General features: G+C 42.9%; 1 protein-coding gene across 2 annotated transcripts in view; it reads right to left on the bottom strand.

Moving 5' to 3' along the window:
* WDR72 (WD repeat domain 72) overlaps positions 1-23,983 on the bottom strand; it is an 896,838-nt gene that overhangs the window by 607,299 nt on the left and 265,556 nt on the right. For both annotated transcript variants that reach the window (XM_069222448.1, XM_069222449.1), the window contains 2 exons: positions 15,576-15,721; positions 15,123-15,219 (listed from right to left, as the gene is read on the bottom strand). In XM_069222448.1, the coding sequence (XP_069078549.1) occupies positions 15,123-15,219; positions 15,576-15,721 (243 nt within the window). The remainder of the gene's footprint in view (positions 1-15,122; positions 15,220-15,575; positions 15,722-23,983) is intronic.

Genomic DNA, 23,983 nt, shown 5'->3' with positions numbered 1-23,983 from the left:
TATCATACTGTTTAGCCTATTTCTGCGCTGGAGTTCTCAATAACACATTCTTGCTCACTCTGGGCTCCAGTCAAGGATACAGTCTGGTACATTGCCGATAGAAGTGGTAGGAGTTTAGTCTTTGAATACATTCTTGCGTAGGGACATTTTGTGATCACACTGACATGTTAGTTATAAAAACACTTCCTTGTCCTAATACACGCAAGAGGGAGATTCCGACCAGGGAACCACAACTAGACGCTGACTGCCTCGTTGCAGATGCTGAACCAGATCACAGCCAGATGGCTTACTAGGGAATCTGAAAGGCTAATAGCTTAACATGCTGTGCTCTAAATATAATCTATTGAGAGAGAATAAAATCTATTAACACCACGATAGCGTTGTTTTTATGTTTCACTCTCATAGTGACTATTTCAATCCTACTGTGTTGTATGGTTCTGGTTATTGCGGCTCATGCCTTAATATCTAAAATACAGCTGTTTTATTAAAAACAATCTATAAAACTTAAACTGCCTTTGTCATTTGTATATGAGATCATGCAGTAAATGAGAGAGCTGGTTGGGACCTGAGTGACCACAACTTCCCTGAGAAGTTCTATAGATGTCATGCGCTCGGCTGCCTAATCATCCCTTCCTCTTGGGAGAGATGAGGCACTGCTAGTTAGCCGGAGCAAAACCGGATTGAAGGTAACAAAGGTCCTTCTAATTGGGTAAGACTCAGTCCCCCACACCAGGAACGACCCTGCTACCCAGAAATCCAGTAGTCTCATTTAGGATATTGAGAGCCCACGCGACAATAGATCTGGTGGTCAAACTGAACTATCGACTTTTGGAGCCTAAAGCAGAGAAAGACAGGTATTGTGAACACAGGCTTATCGTAGTCAGAGACAGGCCTAATGTCAAACCACTCAGAAACACTGACATCCCCGAGCCTATGCTGACAGGGGGCATACATGGGTAATTGACCAGAGATGAAAAATATAAATGTCAGAAGATGAACCTCTGCCTGTACTCTGGGCACAGTGGTCACTTCAAAAAAGAATATCCTGTTACACCAGCAAAGACCAGAAGAAGCAGACCTATTGCATTGCCAGTAGTCCATGGAAAGTTAGCAGGAAACTACCAAACCCGGTAGGCCTACTGGGTTTATCGTCCATAAAGACTTCAAGGGGTTGCCATGTATATTCCATCACCATATTAGGATACCTGTTACATTTGCTTCCAGGGGAGGCCACACACTGGAAGGGTGGAGACACTCAGAATCAGGAGCAACTGGAAACTTTATAGACACACAATTCCTTACTACACTGGGTATCACCACAAAGACAAAAGATAAACCTGAGATTGTGAAGGCAGTTGACGAAACTGATTTAACCTCAGGATTGGTTCAGATCAAAAGTGAAGTGCTTGAAATGCGTTGTGCTAATGGTCATCAAGAACAAATCTCCTTTGATGTAATAGATGCTCCACAGTTCAAACTCATATTGGGTGTACCCTGGCTCGCTACGCATAATCCTCAAATAGATTGGATAACCTGGGTTGTTACTCTGGATTCCACATATTGTATGCTTTCTTGCTATCACTACCCTCAGAAACCTCACTTTCCAGGCATAGTCTTATCCATGGGCTGTTTTGGGTATTAGTATAGAGGGTACTATACCTAAAGTGTGTGCTGATCTTATGGTGGTGTTTTATTAAAAAAAAAAAAGGGGCAAAGACTTTACCACTCCATTCGGAATTTAGTTGCTCTATTGATCTAGGCCCAGGAGCTGAGCTGCCTTGTAGCAGAATCTACTCCCTCAATGAAAGAGACAACGAGCATTTGCACAATTTTCTGGAAGAATATCTCAAGAATAAGTTTATTCATCATTCCAAATCCCCTGTGTCTTCCCCTATTTTTTTTTATTAAAAAAAGGAGGGGAACTCCGTGCACGTATCAACTACTGCACTGTGAATGATTATGATAAAGAACTGTTATAACTTGCCACTGATTCCCAGTCTACTAGGTCAAGTCAAAAAGGTCTCCATTTATACTAAGGTGCATTTCTGTGGGGCCTACCATCTTGTCAGAGTGGGTAATGAATGCAAGACAGCATTCTGACCAAACACGGTCTTTAGGAGTAACAAGTCATGCTTTTAAGACTTTGCAAAGCCCCGGGTGCCTTCCAGTACTTCATAGATGAAGTGCTTAGGGAACACATTGATGCTTGCTGTATTGTCTACATCAATAACAGACTGATCTGCTTCACCAGTAGAACTGAACACGTCCAGCAGGCACATCTGATACTACAGCAACTAGAGAGCAAGGAATTATACCTGAAGCTGGAAAAAGCATGTTCCATACCACTGAAGTTGAGCTTTGGGGTATATCTTTAAACCCACCAGAATTAGGATGGACATAATAAAATTAGAGACTATCTTGCAATGGCCATCCCCTACTTCCATAAAACAGGTCCAAAGCTTCTTGGGGTTTGCTCACTTCTGTAGGCCATTTATTGCTAAATTTTCTGGCCTTGTTGCTCCCATTACACAACTTCTCTTTAAAGGAGTTAAATAAGTTTGCGATCAGGGCGCGGAACAAGCTTTCCATACCATAGAACATAGATTCTCTAAAGCCCCCATTCTGGCCCATCCCAATCCAGAACAGCCATACATTGTGGAAGCAGATGCATCACAAACTGCCCTGAGAGGCATGCTATCCCAGCAGAGTAAGGAAATGGGACAACTACATCTCATAGCATACTACTCCCATGAACTGATCCCTGCTGAAGGAAATTATAAAATTGCAGATCACAAGCTGTTGGCCATAAAAAAATACTTTCGAGGAGTAGAGGCACTATTTACTAGATGCTAAATATCCAGTGACCATATACACCAATCAAAGAAACCTTCAGTTCCTCAGGTCTGTTAAGGCATTAACAGCGTGGCAACTGCAAAGGACTCTGTTCTTCAATTAATACAATTTTGTAATCACGTATTGCCCAGGCAAAGAGAACGCCAAAGCAGATGCCCTGTCCAAAGTTGGCAAGGAAAAATGTCTCCTTAACTAAACCATAGCCTGAACTTGATATACCTGCACATTGCTTTCAGGGGGTAGTTCTGACCTCTGCCTTTTTGCCTGATTTGCACACTAGCAATGGGAGCAAAGCATCCGAAGAAAGGTCTACAGGTATTTCTGATCTCAGATACCAGGATGATCTCCTGTTTAAAGACAACAGATGGTATCGACGCACACCAGAACACCAACAACAGGCAATGTACTTATGACACAATCATCTTCTGTCCAAACATCTGGGGCACCATAAGACCTTGGACCTTATGCAAAGACACTTTTGGTGGTCCTCCATGTCCAAATATATCCAAGAGCATATAGCTCGATGTTCCCTCTATGCCCAAGGAAAACACTCACACGTGCCCACAGTAAATTTACTACATCTTATAGCTGTTCCTCCTTGCCCCTGGCACACTATAATAATAGATTTCGTGGTGAAGCTACCTAAAACCAAGACCAGCTACACCACCATCTTTACCATAGTCGATCACTTGTCCAAAAAGGCACACTTCATTCCACTAAAGAAACTACTCACTGCGGGAGAACTCGCTTCTATCTTGATGAATCATGTGGTGCAACTACATGATACTCCTGTTTTAATAATGAACTAGGGCTCACAGTTAATAACTCATTTTTGAGGTAAGCTATGCAAAACCCTGAACATGGATATAGGCATTTTTTGGCGTACCACCCGCAAACAGATGGTCATGTCAAAACAACTAACCAAACTATGAAACAATATTTGAGGTGTCTGTTAATCTCTGTGGAGAAAGAATGGGCAGAGTGACTGTGGGCCACAGAGTTTGCATAAACAACACAGAACACAATGCATAGGTAGGTCTTCCTTCTATTGTCTTCAGGGGCGCCATCCTCAAATCGTTACCTGGAAGACACCTAACAGTAGTCCTATACCCAAGGTACAGGAGTTCCATATCTCCTTACATAATGTGCGGAAACAAGACTGATGTGAGCTAGCCAAGGCCAAAGACCTATAAAAGGGTGGCTGATGCTTGCAGTCAACCAGAACCAGATTACATCATAGGTGACAAGGTGTGTTTGTCCATAAGAAACCTAAATTGCATGGGTCTAAAAAACTATTGCTAAGATATTTGGGTTCCTACACTAAAGTTAAGGTCATCAATAATGTAAAAATGAAAATGGAGTTGCCCCCAGCCATGAAAATCCACCCAGTGTTCCATGTTTCCCTGCTGAAAAAAAGTCCATCCGGACAGTCGTATACAGACACCTCAACCCCCTGGCTTAATGGACAACCAGGTGTAATACAAGGTTTGTTCTATTCTAGACTCCTGTAGAACCAGGGGCAGACTCCTATTTGGTTCAGTGGAAGGGTTATGGTCCAGAGGAATGCTCCTGGGAGCCTTTTTCCGGTCTACAGCATGCACCACACTTGGTGTGCCCCTTCCATGCCAGCCACCCTGTAAAACCCTGTTCTGCTTCCCCTGTATTGGGTCTTCTGTCTTGGGGGGAGGGGGGTGCTGTCATGGTTCAGGGTATGAGTCATCGGGGTGCCAAGTGGGACAGCACTATCCCATGTTTTATTGTATGAATGCTTATCAATTGAATGCAGGAACTAAGAGCATAAATAATCACCTCCTCCATCGGTTGCCCTAAATGGTTCAGCAGGCATCACCACCACGAGTTAGAAAACAGGTGGACCTCGTATTCACTAAAACCACTGTCGTTAGCGGTGTATTCTTTGAAATATGAAATTCTGTGAGACCTCGAGGGGTTGAAGACTTCTGGGTTGTAGCGTGTGAAGTTGCATACTTAAGCCGCGCCCACAGCCCAGAAGCCAATTTGCCTCGGGAATTACCCACAGAAGCTACTTGTGCCAGCATTCCCCAAATGTAGGAGGCTGGCCTGGTGTGTAGTGGGTACCTATGGTACTTACACCTTATACCAGGTACAGTTATCCCTTATTAGTGTAGTTAAAGGCAATGTCTAGAAGACAGGATCTCTAGAGGTAGCTGTGGATTGGCTGCCAAGACTTATCTAGGAGACATGTAAAGCTCATGCAATACCACTGTAGTCACACAGTACTCACACATACTGTATAAAAGAAAACACTCAGTGTTACAAAAATAAGGTACTTTATTTTGGTAACACAAATACCAAAAATGCCATAGAGACTATACTCCATTAGGAGGTAATACACAAATTATATACACTACTATGCAGAGATAGGCATACCAACAGTTAGAAAACAGTGTAATTAGTGAAAATCACAATAGTTAGAAATGGGCCTAGGGGAGCACAAACCACATACTAAGAAAGTGGAATGCAAAAGTCGGTCCCCCACCTAGGCAAGTGAATTTTGTAGAGGGGAGCTGGGAGTACTAGAAAGGCCCAAAGGTAAGTACCGCAACCCACCCCAGCTACCAGGAAAACAGGAGTAAATCACAGTAAGTTTCCCAGATCACACAAGAAATATGCAAAACCCCAAAAAGACTGCAAGACACCAACAGTGGATTCCTGGACAAGAAGACCTGTGGAAGAAGGGGACCAAGTCCAAGAAGTATAAAAGAGTCCAGGAAGAGCAGGAGCCCCTGCTAACCCGGATCAAGGTGCAAAAGGAGAACCACCGGTGGAGACAAAAAGTCAGTACTGCACTCAAGAAGATGAAGTCAGGTTCTTGGAGGGTGCAAGTGATGTCCCACGCCAGATAAAGGATTGCAATTGGGTTTGCGTCGGAGTCCACCAACAAGCCTTGGCACACGCAAAGCTTGCTGTTAGCGGAAAATGACACTGTTGGGGACCAGGAAAGACCAGGTGGACTCTACCCTGGAGGGGGAGTCAGAGGGGGCCCTCAGCGACACAGAAAGCCCATAGGACACCAGGCAGCACACACAGAAGTCCCACAGGATGAGGACAAGAAAGTTGCAGGAGAGGCCCACGCAGCACTACAACAAAGGCTCCCACGCCGCCGGAGAACCACTCAGGAAGCTGTGCGTCGCAGGATATAGTGCGGGGGGAGAGCTTTAAGATGCAGAAAGATCTTGGAGTAAGTGTACCTACAAGTTTTGGAAGCTGCAAAAGATGCAGTGTACGGGGGTACAGTCTTGCGTGGGGAGGCAAGGTCTTACTTCCACCAAACTTGGACAGCTGGAAGAGAAGAGCATTGGGACCACTTCAGTCCACCACCGATGATGCAGGATCCATGCAGCTCAGCAGGAGAGGGGATCCACACCACCGGTTGACATTGCAGTCATGCCTGCTGAAGCAGGGGAGTGACTCCTTCACCCCAAGGGAGATTCCTTCTTCCTTCTGATGCATGTTGAAGACGGGTTGTCCTCAGAGGATGCACGACCGGGGAAATGTTGCAGTTGCTGGTAGGAGCTAGAGATACAATGTTGCAGGAGGTGCTATGCTTCTTTGTTGCAACTTGTGGGGTCCTGAAGAGCCCAGATGCAATTTTTTCAGTCAGAAGTCAAATTGGAGGATGCAGAGGAATCTTACTGGAGTCTTTCAATCCGAATCTGAGGAACCACCCAAAAAAAGAGAACCTAAATAGCTCTGACATCTCCTGCTGGCACTGGCCACTTAGATGCTCCCTGAGTTCCCTGCCAACCTTGAATCTAAGATGGCAAAACCCCAGGACCCTCTGGAGGAGCTCTGAGCACCACCTGGAAGGGGATGATGGACAGGGGAGTGGTCACTCCCCGTTCCTTTGTCCAGTTTCCTGCCAGAGCAGATACTGGGATTCCCTTAACCAGTGTAGACTGGTTTATGCAAGGAGGGCAACAAATGTGCCCTTCAAAGCATTGCCAGTGGCTTGGGGAGGCTACCCCTCCCAAGCCTGTAACACCTATTTCCAAAGGGAGAGGGTGTAACACCCCTCTCCCAAAGGAAATCCTTTGTTCTGCCTTACTGGGCTCGAGCTTCTCAAGCAACATGAGCGCAGAAATGTGTCTGGGAGGTGGCAGCAGCTTGGGCTGCCTGGAAACCTTCAGACGGCTGTAATGGCAATACTGGGTGTCCTCTAAGGAGCCCCCAAAGTCCATGGAATCATGCAAACAGTGCTTGCAAAAGCCTTGGGGTATGATTCCAACATTTCTGATACACAAACATACCTGTGTTCGGAGTTACCATTATGTAGCTGGACATAGGTAGTGACCTATGTCCAGTATACACATAAAATGGCGTCCCCACACTCATGAAGTCTGGGAAAATGGGCCTGGAGTTCGTGGGGGCACCTCTGCTAGTGCAGGGTGCCCTCACACCAGGTATTTTGCACCTTGCCCTCTGGGCTTGAAGGCCTACCATAGAGGTGACTTATAGGTGACCTGGTGTAAGGAAAAATGGCAGTGAAACTGCGCTTGCACCCTTTCACGCAGGTTGCAATGGCAGTCCTGCACAAGGCTTTGCATATTCTGCAGCCCATAGAGATCCCCTGGAACCCTAATGCCCTGGGTACCTAGGTACCATATAATAGGGACTTATAAGGGGGCATCAATGTGCCAATTGTTGGTGAACTACTGTGATAACAGTAACCAACAACTAAGTTTAAGGGAGAAAGCATAAGTACTGGGTTCTTGGTTAGCAGGATCCCAGTAGACATGGTCAAACACACTGACAAATAGGCCAAAAGTGGGGATAACCAAGCTAGAAAGAGGCTACTTTCCTACACCGAAGAGTTAATTTCTTGAGTCCGTGTGGAGCACGCCTTCCTCCACACCCGCTGCTTCAGTAAAGAACCAGGATTGCCAGACCTGTTCTTTGGTTTCAGGTATCCTTGGAACAAGCTGTTCCAATGCACACAGACCATGACTTGTTTTCTGCATTGATTATAACTGACTTTAATATAGAAATGTGTGTGGATCGAGTTTCCTTGTTCTGCATAGTGCACCCTTTCCTTTTGACTCTGTCGCACATGGAGTGCTTGGCAGCAGTGAGCTTGGAAGTGCTGTGTTCCCCTAAAAGCAATAATTTCTCATTGCCTCCCAATGCATGCCTTGAGAACATTGCCTACAAAACGTACCCTATATTGTGCTACTATAGATGAGATGTTTCTCAGTGATGGCTTAACTGAGGTTATCCTGAGGATAATAGAAGAATATTAGTAAAAACTACAACAATTACTCTAACTATTGGGTACTCGGTTCTCCTAAACAAGGTCATTACTTATGTACTTACTTACCTTTTACGCATAACAGACTTCTGAATGATTGAGACTTACCTTGTGTATTTGTGCACCTCACAGAACACTCTCACCTGGGGTCCCCTCGGCTAAGCGGCCCCCCTACAACTCCTACCCAGCAGAAGGTCCAGTTCACACCTTATTTATTTACCATTCAGGTATATAATGGGAGGGGTTGGCATGAGGGGAAGTTGTATTTGGAGGACTACTAGTGGTTAGCATTACAGACCATTGTCTTTTCACCTCCAGGGAACATCGGCCATCCACACAAAGGGACTTCACTACCCCAACACCAAGGACCCGCTTCCTGTACTCTTTTTCTGTTATACACACCAGCAGAATGTGGGGGACTGTGAGTGGGCCCTAATCTCTGCAAGGTCACTTTGCAGATTTACTGGTATGTTTTATGACTGTAACACCTTACAGGTGCAATTCTAAGAAATGTGCTCCCAGTGTTTATGTTAGAAATGGGGTCCCTGGTTGGCAGTCAGTTTGCACTCTGTCCAAAGCAGGGACCCTCACTAGTTGGGGCAATGAACACTTAATTAACCCCTGCTTAACCCATTGATAGCATGGCACAAGCAGTCAGGCCTATCTCAGAAGCAATATGTAAAGTATTTGTACCAACACACACAGTAATACAGTGAAACACTACAAAATGGACACTACACCAGTTTAGAAAAATAGGCAATATTTATCTAAATCAAACAAGACCAAAATGACAAAAATCTATCATACACAAGTCAAGATATTAATTTTTAAAAGAATAAGGGTCTTACTGCATAGGAAAGAATGAAACATTGACTTTACACAAAGTACCTAGTTTGCATAAAAAATAAAGCTGCACGGGCGAGCGTGCATCGTAAGTCAGCGATGCGTCGATTCCTTACTCGCAAGTCAGGCCGTGTGTCATTTCTTTTCCGGTCAGGTAGGCGATGCATCGTTTTCCGGTCGGGGCCCCTTGGATCCGTGTCATTCACGATGACTGACGCCCAGGGACAATGCGTAAGAAATCCAGTGGCATGGTGTTAGAAAACCACACTGCATGGGGTTTGTGTCGTTATCAGCAACCGCAAGCGGGTTTTGCATCGTTTCTCCAGCCACGATGCAGGTGGAGCATTGATTTTACCTGATAAGCGGGTGGCGCATCGTTTATCAGCCACGTTCTGTGTGGGAATTTCAGCTCTTGTTCTGTCAACTTCACCTTTCAAGGGCCCAGGGACTGGATAGGGCCTCACTTGGCAGGGCAGGAGTCTTAGTAGAAAGTCCAGGTGCTGGCAGAGAAAGTGTTTGATGGCCCTGAGACTTCAAAACAGGAGGCAAGCTCAGTCCAGGCCCTTGGAGATTCTTCTCAAGCAGGAATGCACTACAAAGTCCAGTCTTTATCCTCTTTCACAGGCAGAAGCAGCAACTGCAGGATAGCCCAACAAAGCACAGTCACAGGTAGGGGCAGGAGCAGCACTTCTCCTCACCTCTTCTCCTTGGCAGAGAATCCTGGGTTTGGTTCCACTACTTATATCCCCTTTTGCCTTTAAAATATGCAAACTTCAAATGAAAGTCTCTGTTGTTCTCAAAATCCTGCCTTACCCAGGCCCAGATACACACCAGGTGGTTGGAGACTGCATTGTGTGAGGGCAGACACAGCCCATTCAGGTGTAAGTGACTACTCCTCCTTCCACTCTAGCTCGGATGGCCCATCAGAATATGCAGGCTACACCCCAGCTACTTTTGTGTCACTGTCTAGAGGATATTCACAAACAGCCCAACTGTCAGTCTGACCCAGACAGGCAATCCACAAACAGGCAGAGTCACAGAATGGTTAAAGCAAGAAAATGCCCACTTTCTAAAAGTGCCAATTTTGAACTAACAATCTAAAAACCAACTTCACTAACAGATGTATTTTTAAATTGTGAGTTCAGAGACCCCAAACTCCATATTTCTAACTGCTCTCAAAGGGAACCTGCACTTTAAGGATATTTAAAGGCAGTCCCCATGTTAACCTATGAGAGAGATTGGCCTTCCAACAGTGAAAATCGAATTTGGCAGTATTTCACTGTTAGGACATGTAAAACACACCAGTACATGTAAAACACACCAGTACATGTCCCACCTTTAACATATACTGCACCCTGCCCATGGGGCTACCTAAGGCCTACCTTAGGGGTGTCTTACATGTATAAAAAGGGAAGGTTTAGACTTGGCAAGTGGGTACACTTGCCAAGTCAAACTGGCAGTATAAGACTGCACAGACAGACACTGAAGTGGCAGGTCTGAGCCATGTTTACAGGGCTACTAATGTGAGTGGCACAACCAGTGCTGCAGGCTCACTAGTAGCAATTGATCTACAGGCCCTGGGCACCTCTGGCGCACTTTACTTGGGACTTACTAGTAAATCAAATATGCTAGTCATGGATAAACCATTCACCAGTACAATTTGCACACAAAGAATATGCACTTTAGCACTGGTTGGCAGTGCTAAAGCACCCAGAGGCACAAAGCCAACAAAAACTGGTCAGAAAAAATAGGAGGAAGGAGGCAACAAGTTTGGGGATGACCCCGCAAAAAGGGCCAGGTTCAACACAACCCCCCATCAGCATAAAGCCATGGGAGACCAATCAATACCTTGATGGACTTTCCTGATTGGGGCGATAGAACATGGACCCTGGTCCGCAACAGCAGGGGCATGTTGCAGTTCTATGCCTTCCTGAACCCAGTTGGATCCCTCTGTCCATATCAGAGGTGTTATAATTCAGGATTGAAGTGCAGGGTGTGCATTGTCTGAGTCCTAGTACTGAGTTACAATGGGTGCTGTAGGACGGCTGGCTATTTGGACCTATGTAACACTTCTTATTCAGTTCCTGAGGCAATCAGTGGTAACTGGGCAGTAAATACTGATTTACTAATGTTTACCTCTTGTCTCTAGGGGCCTGAGTTCGAGTTTGTGATGGAATATCCCATCACAAACACGCCAGTTATCCTTACCGCTGTATTACAAGTGAATTACAGCCTATGGCACTTGAAATAAGCCTGGCATGTTATCTTCACATTTTCGACAGAGTATCTTAGCAACAGAACTCTAAATCAGGTTGTGTCTTGTGTAACCTTGCACTTCACACTAAGTTTCCAAGTATTCCTAAATAGCTCTACCGTGGGTTGAGCATTAAAGATTTAGTCTAGGAGGTAGAGTTTTCACCATTCCAATTGAAGGATACTATATATAGGTTCATGTTTTAAGAGTCTGCAAAGGCCTTGAAATATTACTTAAATGTCCCGTTATATAAAATCATCATCAACTTTTTTCAATTTTAACATAACCTTTCTGTCTTTGTTTACTTTAATTATCAGTCAGGTATAATTAAGGGAGCTCTAGATCACTCATTAGGATGTTTTCTTCTATATTTTTATTGTTTTAAGTATGTACTGGTAAAGGGGGAAAATACTTTAAGTGATTGATTTTTATCCAAATTTTTTGACTTGCTGGGGCATGAAAATACTGTTTATAGCCTTAAAAAAATAGCCTTAAAAAAATAGCCAAGTGGCAATCCTACCAGGAGAATAAGAGTTGTGAAATCGGATTCAGTAAAACAAAGAAAAAACACTCATTAAAAGGTACTATCCAGTCAGAGCTACATAGTAGTTTTTTTTTTTTTTTTTTAACAGTAACTTATAGAAAAGCAAAAATTTATATAGATCGATTTATTTCTGGTGTGGATATACAAACCCAAACAACATAATAGTGTTTAGTCAGCAAGGCACTACAGTTCCACATAACATGGGCAGCTACGCACAATGCTTTATGTAGCACGGATTTTGGACTACACTATTAAAGCTATTTGCACATGTAAGTCGGACTTATTCAGGTCAGTAACGTGAGTACCATTTACTTGGCTAGTAAAATTAGAGGCTTTTTCATTTTTTAAACTAATATTTTGCTGCTTTGGCAATGTATTATCTATCTTCTTATTAATTTATCAGCTGCCCTGGGCAATGGCTACTCCAAAACATATCATGTTAGCTCTGTAGTTAATACATGGATGGTAACTAAATTAACTAAACTCGATTTTATCTGTGTTAGTAACTTTCTTGCTATTTTATTAATGTTCAACTTACTGTGTTATTGTATACTTCTCAAAACAACATTAGTTTTGTCATTTTCTGTGATGTCATCACGGTCAAGGGTCATCTGACATCACTTCCTTAGATGTCATCAGGGCCAAAGGGTGCGTAATATCACACCCACTACCCCTGGCATTGTGGTGAATTGACATCCATGCCTGTATCGTAGCATGCAATACTTTCAGATTTATTGTGGATTGGCAGTCTAGTCTGAATTTTTGTTTACATTGTGGCACTGGTAGCCTTAACTTTATTACAGTATAAATATAATTACGAGTACCAAAATGCTCTCTGTATTTCACTAGCATTCACTTTTATTCACGATCAGTGTAGAGAATTATGCCACCAAAAATATGTTTGCCAGCACCATTCTCTAACTCAGTCATTTGAAATAGCCTACTATAAAAACTTCACTTTCCAGGGAATTTCCCTGTCACACTACTCTAACAGGTAATTTGTGCGTTTCTAGGACAGTTAATGAATAATAGATACATAGGGCATTAATAATATATATATATTTTTTATTAAAAAAAAGCCCATTCAAAACATTATGTTTTATAAATTCTTTATCATAAATTACGTTGATTAGGAAATAAATCATATAGATGTTTAATTGAAAGTAATTGCTTTATTTTATGTCTTACGCAGCCATGATTTCGATGAAACATTACATTTTCTAAATCGTTTTTTAGTCTTGGATTTTCTCTCTTATTCCTTAAGATCTGCCTTTTTTGTACGAGTGTGTCATCAGTTTTCAGTTGCTCGAGAAAACATTTTTTGGAAAACCAGCAGGTTCATTTAATAGAATCTTCAGTCATATTAAAATCACCATGGAATGTAATTAGTCAACTGTGGTTCAAACGTGTATCGTAAAACGGTAATCAGTATATGAGAGAGACTTAATAAAATAGGTTTATCAATCTGGAGATAGCAAAATATTCGTTTTGGTTGCTGTTTCACAATTAAATTGAACAACATTGGCTCTTGAGTGTGCATTTCATGGTTATAGTAACTTGTACTAATTTTCTTGTAACAATCGGCTTATAGGCCAAACGTTTATGTAATTGTGTTATACATTGAAATTTGTCATTTGTATTAAGTTCTGTTACAGCTCACCATTTCTTAAACTTATCATTTACTGTCAAAACACCTATTGGCTGTTTTCTAGCATCTATATGTATATGGATTTAGCGATGTAATACTGCATTTTTTATTTATTTTACAATAAAAAGTGGTACTAAGAATTACAGATGAAATGGCTCCCTTTTTTATAAGCATTATTCGTGTTCTATTCATCAATGAGGAGGTCTGGTGAACCATATGTGAGCGCACCTTCACGCGCTGGACCTATATTCTCGGCGTCCCTTCAAAATCAAGTGCAGTTAACGAACGTACTCTATTTTACTACTACATTTCACAACGGACACTAAACCTTAACCAATGTTATTTATCCATCACTACTTCGCAACTGTGCATTCTTATCTATCTCTTTGATCGCAAAAGACAGTGTTTTGCGACACATATTCATTGAGGAATGTGCCAAGTTTTACCTGAACAGCTCAGTGTTAAGGTCAGAGTAATCACCTCATTTAAGGTCATTATAATTAAGGGGCACACTGTAACTAGTGTTGCACCCAAACACAGACTATGACATGACAGTTTACATTTTTGTATTTAGAAGTGACATTTGATTGTCGTCTGATTGCTTTTGTTTTCAAACTGTGTAAACGTGTTCCTATATGGGTGTCTCCTTTCACTGTAATTGGATAGTTTAGCATAAAACATGCTTAAAATAGGCATTCATTCCAATCGTGCCATAGCAAAGTACTACAAATGGAGGGAGATGGTTTACCTTCATTAAGTTCTGCTAGCCTGAGGTGAAACAGAGGTACCGTGGCGTAACATTAGCCACTGCAGCCCCCGCGGTGGGGGGGGGGGGGGGGGGGGGGGGTCGACCTCCAGGGGGACCCCTCAGCACAGCAAGCACTGTGCACGGGCGGCGGGCCCTTTGCTTGAGAGATCCCAAGTGGGTCCGGGCGGCACGGAGCGGGGCCCCTCCATTTACCTTGCTGGGGGAATGTGGGACACGTTTGTTTATGCCACTTTAGAGGTGCTTTACGTGCCAACAAATAACGAAGTGATTAAACTCAAATTTTAATCAAAAATGTTATCTATCGGATTGAGATACAAATAGAGATTAACATGAATTCTGAAAACAATATACAGTAATGTCAATGGCAGACAAAAATGATTACCTTAACACGAAGTTATATATTCCAGACGGAAAGGAGAACTTAAAAAAAAATAGAAAAAAGCATGATCTTGCTACAATTCTAACTGACCAATTGTAAATTATTTATATTGCAACTAGATATCTACATGTGTTATGTTCTTTGCCAGTAATAAGGTTTCTTGATGCATGGAAATTAGCCCCAGTTTCTTAAACACAAACTATAGAGCAGCAATATAATTTCACCGAAAAACAGGTTTTCATTTTTTCAGCATGTTTTTGGTCTTCGCTGGTTTCCATTGTGAGACTGGTATTAAACAATTACAAGCTCTAGCACAATGCTGGTACCACTCCAAATCATTTGTGGGACATTAGAATAAAATATTTTACATTTTGTATCCCGCACATATTCCAGTAAATTATGGCGAGCGAATCGAATATTGATAGGAGTAGACGTCACACCACATGCTCAGGCCAGCACAATTCGACCACATTCTGAAAAGAAACTTAAGAACATTTGGAACTCAAGCTTTTATGTAACGTGGGTTGTGTAGCTCATTGTGTTACCTTGTTTTCATCCATGCCTGTGGAGCAGAGCAGATGAGGAGACATTGTTTCTTTGAGTATCCGTCCGTCAGCAGGGTGCGCGCTTTTTGAAAGTCCGCTACATAAAGGAAATGAAAAACAAGCTTTAGAAATTCTTCTTTTGAAAATTGTTGTGGAGAAAAGGATTCTGTGGCCTCAAAGTTGATTAGGTCAGTAACTCATTACAAGTGACTTGTAAAATGGAATCAGAGCACCAGCTGCCAGGGTCCTGCGTGGTCAAAGCCGGCCTCGCACCCCTGCTGTTCTCAACAAAGATGCCCGGCTGCCACACTCCAGCTAAATCTGGCTGCGCCACAGTCGTTTTGTTCTGGGTTTTGATCATGTGTGACATGCAGTGATTTCCTATAATGAACCCACCCGCAACGGTTCATCCTGTACCTGCTCTCGCCGCCTTCTCCTCCCATCTGGGCCCACCTGTTAAGCAGCTGGTAGATGAAACTGCTGCAGTCCTCGGTCCAGATAATGAGGCGATTTGCCGCCAGGAACTCTCCTCCAGCAAACTGCTGGCCTTGCTTAGAGGCCTCCGCGCACAGTAAAGAAAAGTCACAGTAATCGTAGACCTGAATTAAGAAGAACATGGACAAAAAAAAAAAAAAGAAAATCACCTCTGCAGTAGTAGCATGCCTACATACAATCACAACTGCTGAAACGTAAACAGAAACACTCGATGTTATTCTAAGCAAAATACTCAACAAGGCGCATGTACAGTTTAATTGCATAAAGGCAGTGCTCGAAGCAAACACCTTTATCGTCTTTGCACTTTTGACATGTAACAGATGTTTATAGTTACCCACCTCAATGGTACCCATTTTATCAGTTACAGATGGATGAAACACCTAGCTGGCCCACCATGGTTAGACCCATGAGCATGTAGTCAAACACAGATCCCTGACTGGACATGTTGGTAAACTGAGCCACCAGACCTGGATCTGATTAACATTCAGTGTCACGGTCTTTTGCGAACGAAAATCATACAAGGTCAAAATGTGTGTGTGTGTGTTTTTTTTTTTTTTTTTTAAGAATTGGGACTGGATTAAAACAATGGATTCAGGAAAAGTGGTGAACAACAAAGACATTCCTAAACAGAACAACAAAAAAACAAATGAAGATACATCACTCTTAACCGGTGGTGGTGGCAGGGCATTACTTGTTTGACCACGGATCTCTTTTGGTATGTTAGGGCACATGGATACCATAAAATACAACATAATAGGGCCTAAACAGTAACCGAAATGGTGTTTTCATGGGTTTGTTGGATACAGATTATGAATTTATTCTCTTTAACCATATTTTAGGTGTTTCTGAGCTAATTGAAGTATTTGGCTACTTTACAATAGATCACATTAAGAATGTTCGGCATACATAACATTAGAATAACATATTTAAATACATAGACAGTTCGATGTTCACTAAGAAAATGGGTGAGGATTGCAAACATGGCTACTGTTATTTCAGACAACTGCTGAAGAGATGAGATTTTATCTTGTCTGATCGACATAAGAGAAATTTAGGTTATTCGATCAGCCAGAAGAGTTTAAAATGTAGCTTGTATTTCAAAAGGGTAAAGAATGTACAGTATGGTTTAGCAGGGCATTGTCTTCAAACTGTTCTTGTTTTAAAGAACAGTTGGATGGTGGACAGTTAAACCGACTCACACTGGTGGACACGAATTCGGGCACGTTTGCTTCAACAGCGTTGCCAAGGTCCAATTTGCAGATCACCACAACCGACTGCAGCTGTCCTTAAGCACGCCGGAAACAGAAAATACTTATTTTTTTATTTGAGAATGGAGATGGGTGAGAGTTGAGCTGTATAAATAAAAGTCGCATCCAAATTGATGGAAAAAGTTCCTCTAAAGTTGGCATTAACGCTGTAGTTTCCTTTTCCTGTAAAATAGAGAGCTGGGCTGATCACAAAATGTTTTTGACCCAGTTTTAGCGGTGGTAATGTGTAGCAAGATTATTTGTGAGGATATGTTTTACTGCAATGTTTTGACAATATGTTGTGCTTCGTTGTGTTGTGATGATGCGTTTTGTTATATTTATGCTGTTGTATTTATGTTCTACTCTACTGTGCTGACTGTTTAGTTTTGCTGTGCTATACTTTTATATTTCACTTTTGTTATTTTGCTTTGTGATGTGTCATTGGAAGAAATGCTCCCATTTGCATGGCTGCCAACATTTTTTGCTGAATTGTTTTGCTAATTAGTAGACTTTGCACTCTGGGGCACTGCTAGTCCTTGCCCAGTATATGTGCGCTGACTCCTAAAACATGTAGAAATTGGCAAATACCGGAACGGTCTATTTATCTTTCTAATAATAAGACCATAGTAATTTGGGATGGAAATATACCGACAGCATGAAAACTTAAATGTCATCCGTGGACTGCAGTACTACAAAGACAAAGAAAAAACACTGTTTCAGGTCTACAATTGCAGCCTGACTACTGCATTGTAATACCTACAGTGTGAATTGTTAAAATAATCCTTTTTGACAGGCAAAATTCTCTTTCATGTATGTATTTAGACTGGGAAAAACAGGGTTGTTGGTTGACTGGGGTGTAAGCCTTGGTCAAGGAACAGCTGCATTCTTTTGCAGGGTGAACCACAAAAAGTCACTAAATTAACCTGTGCATAACCCTGGGTATTTCGGCACAAAAAGCAGTGAGGCGTTACTTAAAAGCAATCTGTAAAGTATTTATGCAGCACCAAAACAGTAATAAAGTTAAAACACAATACAAGAAAAAAAAAAAAAGAATTTACAAAAGTAGCATTAATGTTATTACATAATTTGACACCAAAATGACAAAAATCCAATCAGTAGAACCAGAGATAGGAATTTAATTTTTTTTTGTGAAAACTAGCACCTAAAAGATCAAAGCACTAACCTCAGACATCTATATGTACGAGATCGGAACACAGTAAAAAAAACATTGCCGACCGTGATGGAGCGCAGTTCAAATAAGAGGTGGATTGGGCCTGGTCAGTGCTTATCTTGGGATTTAGAAAAACATCTGAGAAAAATTGCGTGAGAAGGTGAAGTTCAGTGAGGCAAGGCAGCAGGAGGTGTCCGAGGAGGGAGAGTCATTGTCGGATGGCCTTGGGTTGAAGCCATGGTGAAGATTTCTACGTTTGGACTTAGTTGCCGAAATGGAAGTTAAAAATCCTCAGTGGACCGAAGACAGTGGGCTGTAGCCAAAGACCCTATCACAAGCTCAGATGCCCCTTTAGTGAAGGACCACTGAAAAGTATTTGCTGCTGCAGTAAAAAAAAAAAACAGCAGGAGAAACTGCAAAGTCAATCGGACTGACAATGCACCTCGGGTGGATTGGCAAGCAGGTTGGTCACGGTCTTCTGCTGGCTCTCGGTGCAGTTTTTGGCCAGATTTTGTTTAAGTCCTCAGTGTTGTTATTTGGCCATCTGGGCACATGTAGCACCAAACCCAAGGGTGCAGGGTTGGTGGGACAACCCTTTGGGGTTCAGGACTCACTCAGGCTGGTTCCAGGTGTGGGTTAAAAATGGTGGGACCCTTTATGTCCCAGAGGATCTGAACAGAAGGCTAGCAAACTGGCCCTTAGAGTCACTTCTGGCAATCTTGGGGACAGGTGAAGATGCAAGGGTTCAAGGCAGCAAAGCAGTCATTTCAGGTACAGAAGCAGTCTGGAAGAGTGCACAGCAGGTCACAGCAGCAGACAGTCCTCACAGTCCTTCTTCAGGTCTATTAGTGACAAGTAGAGTGGGTCTGAAGGTTGTATTTAATACCCAGGTGGCCTTCTTCTGGAAGGTGGGAGAAGTTTCTGGTAACGTTCTCTGAAGTGCATGGAATTTCCTGACATTCCTTCCTTGTTTCGAAGCTGGCTGCAGTGACAACACAGGATCGTTGGGCCCTTTGTGTCAATGCAGAGCAGAAGCTATTCAGTTGTAAGTGTAGCTCTGCTCCGCCCCCATCCTGCCAGGACATGGCCCAATGAGGCACACCTTCCCTCTATTGTGTGACTGTCTGAGAGGAATTTACAAAGTCTGTCAGCTACACCCAGTCATGTGGCCCAGGATAGGCTGCAGGCACAAAGGGCAGGGAAATGCTAACATTCTAAAAGTGACATTTTCAAAATGGCCCTTTCTGCAGGGTTATCCCCAAAATGTTGTCTTCCTCCTATTTTTCTGACCTTTTTGTTGGCTTTAGGACTCTGAGCATTTTACCACTGCTAATCAGTAATAAAGTGCACGTGCTCTCCCACTAAAACATGGTATGATTGGTTTACTCCTGTTTGGCATATATGATTTACTGGTAAGTCTCTTGTAAAGTGGTATACCATATACCCAGAGCATGAAAATTAAATGTTTCTAGAGAGCCTGCAGCGCTGATTGTGCCACCCACCAAAGTAACCTTTCAAATCGGTCTCAGACCTGCCACTGCAGAGCCTGTGTGTGCAGTCTACTGACACTCGGACTTGGCATTTAAAATTGCTTGCTAAGCCTTAAACTCCCCTTTTATTATACACCTGTCACCTCTAAGGTAGGCCCTGGGTAGCCCTATGGACGGGGTGCTGTGCAAGTAAAAGGTAGGACATGTACTCCTATGTTTTGCATGTCCTAGTAGTGAAAAGTAGCATATTTGATTTTTTTACTAGTGTAAGGTCTGCTTCTTCCATATGTTAGCATTGGTAATTATCTTCTACACCTTTCAGTGGTAATTCCGGACCAGAAAGAAGTAGCTTTGTCATGTTTGATATGATTAGCATGTTAGTGATACATCTTGCTTACTGGTGAAGTTGGACTTTACATTACTATTTTAGAAATGGCACTTTTAGAAAGTGGGCATTTCTCTGTGCTTATAACTCTTTGTGCTTTGCAGCCTCACTGCAATCCATGTCTAGGCCTGGGTGAAAATTACACTTTGTGCATACTTTCTTGAAAGCCACAACACAGGAAGGTTTGGGTGTGACAGGGGATACATCTGCATTCTTATGCATACTGATAGTCTTCCTGGGCTGGGAGAGGTTGTTCACACTTTACATTTGTATAGGTTAGGTTCTGCCCTCACACAAAGAGCAGATTTACCTCCCCTCTGATCGTCTAGAGCAGGGTGGGTTGAAAGGGTTTGTGATGCACTTTGAAGTCGCCCCTTGATCAAGGACATTTTAAATACAAGTACAAGGGTTACGACCCCACATTTTTAGACACTGCACGGGCCTTGTAACCAGATGCTGCTGGCACTACATGTTGCACATTGTCAGAGGACTGCTGTGCTCCCAGGAGCAACTGCCATTAGGACTACCTGTTTTGTTGTCTGGCCAACTGCCTGTTGGGCTGCTAGAGGGACTGCCACTTTGCCAAAGACTTATTTGTGCTGGCTTGCCTGCCTGCTTCCTGTTGTGTGCCCTGTGCCCCAGTGCTCTCCCCATGTTTGTTACTTGCCCCCCATTGTCAAAGTCTCTGGGTCGTAAAACACTTTGTGGTACACGAGCGCTACACTCCAAGAGGGACCAGCGGCTGCTTTTGTTTTTCTATAACCTTGTTTTCGCCACAAGCCACCTACCCAGCATCTTAAGATCGTCAGCTCTATGTTTGTGTACCAATGCTTCATTGCCCTGAGGACACCAGCATCTACTTTCTGCTTATCTACAATTTTGTATTTGCAAACAGTCACATTCCCTGCACCTCAAGAGTGCCCACTCTGTGTTTTGTGCCTCAGAGCCACAGTGCTAAGGAAAGCCAAAGTACACAGACCCCACCATTGCTGCCAACCAGGTATTCCCTCAGCGATGTCACCTGGAGGGTAGGGTATGGTGGGGAGGTGTGGCCGCCCCCTGCCACAGCGGGCACATTATGTAAAAAGTGCAGGCTGCCAAGAGGGATCCAGAGAGGTCTCACCTGCCCACATCTGGCTGCAATTCCCATGGCTGCAGCAACTGCAGCAGCTGCCCAGCATGTTTGTGTGGCAGCTGCCCCCTGCAATTCAGCCCACAGGGGACCAGTGATGTCTCCCCACCAGAATTTTACAGTGTGTGCGCCCTCCCCTGTTTTGGACCTACCTTGGGGCACTAGATCTGTGGAAGCGTTGTGGGGCAGAACCTCAATGGAGGTCCCCGTGTGCAGCCTGATCTAAAGAAACTGTGAAATACCACATTATAGGTAGTAGGTGCACAGGTGCTCCTATGCCCTAACTTTCTATTCATAAGCACATTTGTTTCCACCAGTCTCTCTAAAATTAGGGTAACTCCACTAACAGAAGGGCAGGGGTCTCTGTGCAGATGTGGGCTTGTCGTTACTGGTATACTGATGGGGATATTTGGTGATTTATGTACTTATAGCGGTAACTGGTGAATTATGTATTTTGTTCCTAACCAGCCTGCTGCCTTTCATGCCCTGATGTTATGATATATATCGTTTTAATCCTTGCATTGTCAGGAAGGAAGGTACCATACCAGAATTTGCATAATATGCACAGTATTTATGATTCATGTCGCTTTGGTCTTGTTTGAAGTATAATATTCAATATTTTTATACAACACTGTGTGCAGTCTCTTTTGTGGTGTGTTCATTGTGTTAATGTGTGAGTGTGTTGCGCAAACACTTTAGAAATTGCTTCTGATGATAATCCTACCTGCTGTGCACCAAGCTACTAGAGGGTGAGCACGGGTTATTTTTGGGGAGTAATTTATTTGCCCTGACTAGAGTGGTGGGTTCCGCCTGGCTTAGTTTAATACCTTAGCCAACTAAACCCCCAATTCTAACAGTAATGACAAATTAGACTGTATCATTAAAGAGGGTTTAGCATTACAATTCCATATTCCAAACATAAAATAGATACCAGCTCCCAATTCCAACATATAAATATAATAAGGAATCCCCCAAGTTTATCCTAGGGGAGATGTGGGCATAACAATGATGAAAGGCGAATTTAGGAGTATTTCACAGCCAGGACATGTAAAACTTAAAAGTACAAGTCTAAACTTAATTACTCACCAACCTAACCAATATGATCCTTAGGGCCTATCATAGGAGTGATTTATACATAATGAAAGGCTTGGCAAAGGGGTTTAAACGCCAAGTTGACATGACAGTTTAAACTGCATTCAGGCTGCAGTGGCAGGCCTGGGACAGATGTTGAAGTGCTACTTAAGTGGGTGGCACAGAAAGTACTGCAGGTCCACCAGTATCCTTTAATTTACAGGCCCTAGGTATATGGTATACCACTTTACAAGGGATCTACATGTAAATTAAATATGCCAATCCTATGCATGCCAATCAAACCATGTTTAGAGGAGTGAGCACATGCACTTTAGCACTGGTTAGCAGTGTTTAAGTGCACAGAGTCCCAATGCCAACAAAAATTAATTTCAGCAAAAAATAAAAGTAGAGGTACTTAAGCAAAAGGTTTGGGGGAACATGACCCTAAGGCAGACAGGTCTAACATAGGCCCTGTAGTTCACAAGGGAGGGTGCATGGTATTTAAATGGGGGACATGTCAATTTTTTTCTTTCAGCATCTCATTTAGAGGCATGTAGAAAATAAATATTACAATGCCTCTACAGTGACAAGGTGCTAAAAGCTGTTTTTACTGTGGCATGCCTAGAAAACCACAGTACATATTAAAATATTAAAGTTGTAGCTCAGGAATGGAACCAGGAAAAAAAAGAATGAAATCAAAATTTTTTAATAGTTATTAAAAATCCAATTCAATGGTGAAGGTGGATTTTTTTTAATGAATAATGAGGAAAAGTAACTTTCAGAAAGCTACCATTTAACTGTAATTTTAGCCTGTGCCATCTCTCAACCTGGGATCAGGCCTGGCAATAAGTGTAAAAGAGGTGCAACATGCCTCCCAGGAGCAAATAATAGGTTGACCTGAATGAGCAAAAAAGTTTGAAACTTTGAGAAATGTTTCCTCCATAGCTCCATGGGGCCTTCACGAAAAAGTATCCAACTGGCATTTCCATGCCGCAGGTTTGGATTTAAGCTTTGTCTCTGACAACACTGCAAGAAGCTCTGAAAGAGTGACTATTCTGCATTGAGACCTAAAAGAAATTCGGTAAGAAAACTCTAAAGGGTTAAGGGAAATCTCCCCAACAACTCCAAAGCTCCATAAATTCAGTGGGACCAACCTGCTCTATATATTTGGCCGTCGGTGCCCCTCCCCACATTACCCTCCCCCAAACACTGTCTCTTATTCAGCCAACTCTGAGCTTCTGCTTTTTACACAAAGCCAGAAATGTTGCTACTGGGAGGCATGCTTTGGAAGGTTCTGCTCCAGTCGAAAATGTCAAATTACAGGGCCTTATTGGATAGCTGCCATTCAACTTAGAAGCAGAAGCTTTTCAAGTGCAAAAACATGCAGTCTTTTCACCAGGCATTGTTGCTCATTAGATGGCAGTTGCAAGGAAGTATACAGAGGAAGGTGGGATAACACAACTCAAGGACTGTTGGGTGAAGGAGAGCAGGATGGGTTTCAAAAATTCCTAGATGGACGATGGATCAGACAGGTAGGAGAATTAGTTAATTTTACAGACAAGTGGTAGATGCCTCAGGAGTCCGGTGGTGGTGACTAGGAAACTCCTGTAGATTTACAAAAGCAATGCAGAGAGCCTCCTCATGCACAATAATAGTACCCCCTGACCATATATTAATTCAGTGAGATCATGAAGGTTGGAGTGGTAAAGTGTGCCTTGGGCCATATGCAATATGATACCCAAACATAAGTAAGATGAGCTATGGCATTTTAGCTCATTCAAATAGCACACCTGGTGATGCACTAAGTACTTCTTCTGCACCCCTTCTTGTTTGATATATTGGATCTGGATTGTGGTGGTTCCTCCCTCTG

This window comes from Pleurodeles waltl, chromosome 3_1 (assembly GCF_031143425.1).
Source record: "Pleurodeles waltl isolate 20211129_DDA chromosome 3_1, aPleWal1.hap1.20221129, whole genome shotgun sequence".
Taxonomy (NCBI): Eukaryota; Metazoa; Chordata; class Amphibia; order Caudata; family Salamandridae; genus Pleurodeles; species Pleurodeles waltl.
This window is presented reverse-complemented; position numbering and strand designations above follow the sequence as displayed.